This window comes from Eimeria mitis, genomic scaffold (assembly GCF_000499745.2).
Source record: "Eimeria mitis Houghton genomic scaffold, Emh_scaff4263, whole genome shotgun sequence".
NCBI lineage: Eukaryota > Apicomplexa > Conoidasida > Eucoccidiorida > Eimeriidae > Eimeria > Eimeria mitis.
Window position 1 is genome coordinate 1 of NW_024015357.1, and position 4288 is coordinate 4288.

A 4288-nucleotide genomic window follows, 5' to 3' on the forward strand; every position below is an offset into this window, starting at 1 on the left:
GCCATCCACCAGGCCAGAAGATTTTGTTGAATCCGTTTCACCCACTGATGCAGATAAAGTAGTGTCACCAGCCGTAAGGCGCATAGCTGACACTTCATCAAAACAGCCGCGTGAGCATCCCTCGAAGAAACAAGCCGTTGCGCAGTCGAAGACACTTGCCTCGCGCAGTTCATCGACAAAGCGCCTTAATCCGGCAAAAACTACAAGTCGACGCCCAGCAGCTGCAGTCCAGCAAATGCGAACAGGAGCTCTTCGCAGGGAGGTTCAGAACGCTCAGTCCTCAGCAAGTTCTACACGCTTAACGGAAGAGGCCATCGACCTCTTGTCAGAGCCGCAGGTGTTGGCTGAGATGGCAAGACTTTGCACTCGCCTCTCAGACCTCGTCTGCTGTAGGTCGCCAACATCTGTTGATTGTCACTCTGGAGATGATGAGGGGAGCTCTGTCACTTGAACGTGCCTCAAAACGATTCACATGTGGACGACGAAGTAACTGCAAGAATGAAAAGGCTCGCGGCTCTCCGCCGCACCGTTCTAGCACTTTCTTCCCCTGTGTTACTTTGTTTTTACTGATTTTTGTATTGTTGCTGAGACCGGAGAGCCTCGAGCTAGTGGATGAACAAATTGCAAGCCTGTGCTTTTCGAAGCAGAGGGTGTGTAAACTATATCTTTAGGTTTTTCTTGTAAGCTCCTGTGTAAGCCTACCGCAACAAGCTGTTTGCATGCCTAGGCAGCAGTGGATGAACACAATTTCCTGTACCTGTCTCTAAAGGAAAGCCGTAGTACTGCTATGCTGCCACTAATCTTGTAGGGTTTTCCTTGCTTTCTCCCACTCAGGTCTAGCGCACGTTTTAGACAGGCATAGTTTTCGAGATTCGTTTGCGTTTCATCCATAAGGGGAAATTCTCCAGAGGAAGGTCAAAATTGACCAACAACTCCTTCGCTCACAGCACGCGCAAATTAGATTCTTTCTAATTGCTCGCAGCTGTGTAGCTTTGCAAGGATTGAACTAAGTGAAGAGGGCGTGCAAGCGTGAAGGGGTTAAAATGGATCACATCTACACACGACGGTTCTCTGGTAATGCCATCTCCGCCTTGATAGGGTTGGTGATTGGATACCTCCTCATTCGAGACCACCACCGGGACCAGCTCAACAACAATTCAGCTGAAGGAGGCAGCGTCCGCTTCAATCCATCCAGTAGTCCTCAATAGCTTTAGAAACAGCAAAATGGAGACCTCTTGCGGCTTCCTTCACGGCAGTCGTCTGAGCCTACATCTCCCCGGGCTTGATCCTACCAGCACGTCACAGGATCCACAGCAAAGTCGAGTTAAGCTTTCTGCGGAGATGGTGTCGCTTTCAACGAAGTTATAAAATTGGCCGCAGGCCAGCGGCGCACTGGCTGCTGCCATTCGCTGCTAAGCAACTGCAGTATCAGATGTTGCAACGCTTCATGACGTTGCTGGAGAGGATCTTGTTTTCACCACAGGATGGTTCAACATAACGTAGCGTCATGATAAAATAGATGGAAAACTACACATTCTGGGCGAGAGGGACAAACGCCTTCTTACAAGATTACTACGTAGCCACTGCTGATCTGCGGGGGCACTGCATACCCCTTGTCTTTCCGCTTGGGTTGGGGTCGGCTCCACGATGCCTGCTGACCACTGGGAGCCTAAATGGAAACAGAGATACAACAACAGCAAGCCATGTCAGGGAGGCAACTCTCTATGTGCATGGAGTCTCTGATATCTACTGATATGGAACTACAGCGGCAGGACGTCAACTTGATACCAATGAATTGTGCGTTGGTGGCAGTGACCCGTGGAACACCGGATGAACTCGACGCTAGATCGTTGAGGACGTCTACACTCGGAAAAGGGTGGCATCCTCGTGATCTCGAGAGCAAGTGGCACATATGGTGTTGTTGGTGGCGTTGTTTCCATTCTTGCTGCGCTTGGAAAGAGCTCATAAAGGCCTCTAGCTCATGGAGCCGTTGTTCCTGGTTGTGCAAACGATTTTCCTGAACCCTGAGCTTCCATTGCTGATGCTTAATTTGATCACAAAGGGCGCTTATTACCATGTCTTTGGCCGCTGCTGAATTTTCGTTCGCTCTGCAAGGGCTACTTGGGCGAATCCTGACACCATGAACTGCCGTCAGTTCCGCCGGGTTTGTCTCCGCCGACAACCTGGCAACTGGCGCAGTTGCTTGACCTTGATGGGGCCAGCACTGACCTTCAGATGCCCATTCCCTGTGACTGTGAAGGCACCGAGAAACATTTAGCGCACTGTGAACTGGCGGTTTCGACGGGGATACCTCTTCCTGCGGCAGCATCTGCTGTTGAACCACTCTACTGTGCTGACCTGCTGATTCAGAACGGACCTGCACGTCTCGAGGAGGGTGGTGCATGGAAAATAACCGACTGGGGGATACCCTTTCGTATGCCCTATTCCCAAGGATCGGCGTAGTGTCATTCAGACTCGCTCTCCGGCGATACTCCGGAGGAACAGAGGAGTTTCGCAAGACCTCGCTGCTGGCTCCACTGACAATCTTGCCCCGATGCCAACAAGTTGACCCTTCTCCTCCGTGCTGTCGTACATCAGCAACCGCGCTGCTTAAAGTGGCAGCACCTTGAGCTATTTCCCCCTTCGAGGCCACGCACGTGCTTTCCATTATAGGCTCACTGTAAGGTTGGTGGCTGTCAACGAAACCGTCATGAAGCACCTCCCTAGACTGTTCGGGAGGGTACTGGAGAAACTCCTGGCTGCGCTCTTGGGTCTGTTCCGCATTTCTTTCATATTGTTGATCCCTGGGGGTGTTGGTTTCTGCCGTTCCATGAGGGGAATAGAAGCTTGCCAGTCCTGTAACGTTGCAGGAGACTGACTCTACAACTGTACTTCTGTGGCAGGTTTCCAAGTCAGCCATGTGGACCGGCGTTGATGCAACTGCTCCTGTATTGTGTTCAAAACGGAGCGATTTCACGAATGCTGTAGAAAGGCCAGTACTGGCATACAATTCAAATATGTGGATGGTAATATGCTTGCCTGGAGAATGAAAGGTGGAGGGATCGCCCATACGTAACGGAGAACCAGACTTATCCGGCGTCTCGTCTGCTGTTCTCATTCAGGTTCGAGAACAAAGGAGCATAGGAACAACAGTCTGCAGTTCCCGATGATTCTTAAATTTATAGAACGATACACGCTGCAACGAGAGACATGCTGGGGCCTAGACATTCTCATTACTGGGGGGGGCAGCCTTCGTCCCGCCCCTACACGCTCTGATCACGGCATCACACAGCGCCACAACGGTTCGCTGTCCGGTATCCAAGGGGCAAAGAGTTAATCCCTTTCTTATTTTCTTGTAATTATAATTTTTAACTGCTTTTAGAACGCTAATTTCCCCCCTAGCAGGCGTCATCCTTTCTGCACGAAGAACTCGGGCGAGGCTGCTCGCTCTCTTCCGAGTACGCAGTAGGCGCAACGGTTCTGGCCCGTTACAGTCTAGGCCACTTGTGGTTTGGCCCCATGATTTATAACATTTCGAATATGATTTATTTCAAATAGAACTATTTCAGATATTTCGTTTCAAGGTGGGGAGAGCATCGCTGCGTTTCAACACTCCTCGACTTTGCCGGACTCACTGCAGCGCAACTCAGCGGCTGCTCGCTAAATAGCTTTTTATGCAATCCGTATCCCATAGGGGACTCTAGAACAGTGAAACCCAATAGAAACTAATTTTAATGGGGCTTTTGCCATAACCAAGTGCTCCAACGCGCAGATCCTCATGACGCACATGCACCGACCGTGCCCAGTCCCATTTAGTTGAAATGGCTCACGTTTAAATTTCACTGTACCTTCGATCTCTGATCATCATACACTGCTTTCTATTCAAAGTGCTCCCCTGCAGTTTTGCAGGGCCTTAGAGTCCCAACCGCTAGAAGGCCACCGTCCCTCCTAAGACGGGAACCGCTGCCGAATACCACGCTGGGAGCTTTTTATGCCTGTGGTTCAGTGGTCTCCGCAATTTTTCAATACTTATCGTCTTCTTCGCGTGCCACGGTCGTGCATGCGCAGGAGACCAGGTGGGTTCCCGACGCTTTTGCTCGACCCTGCAGTTGCCACCTACTGGCGACAGGCGAGTCCCCGTTTGAGCATAGACACTGGCTGATAGAGTATAACTAGAAAACTTGGCGCTACAGCTTCTTCCAGTATCATATTTTCCGAAAGGGAGCAACGAGTCCGAAAACTGCGCCCTTAATTGTGTCGCATAAGGGGAGAAGCAACAACCGTCCGT

General features: G+C 50.8%; 1 protein-coding gene across 1 annotated transcript; it reads right to left on the reverse strand.

Moving 5' to 3' along the window:
* Positions 1–1561: 1561 nt before the first annotated feature.
* Positions 1562–2920, reverse strand: EMH_0073810 (uncharacterized protein; the record flags this gene model as incomplete). The annotated part of the gene is made up of 2 exons (XM_038022707.1): positions 1562–1669; positions 2075–2920. 2 exons carry the CDS (start codon positions 2918–2920, stop codon positions 1562–1564), a joined length of 954 nt encoding a protein of 317 aa, XP_037878561.1.
* Between the last annotated feature and the right edge of the window lie 1368 nt (positions 2921–4288).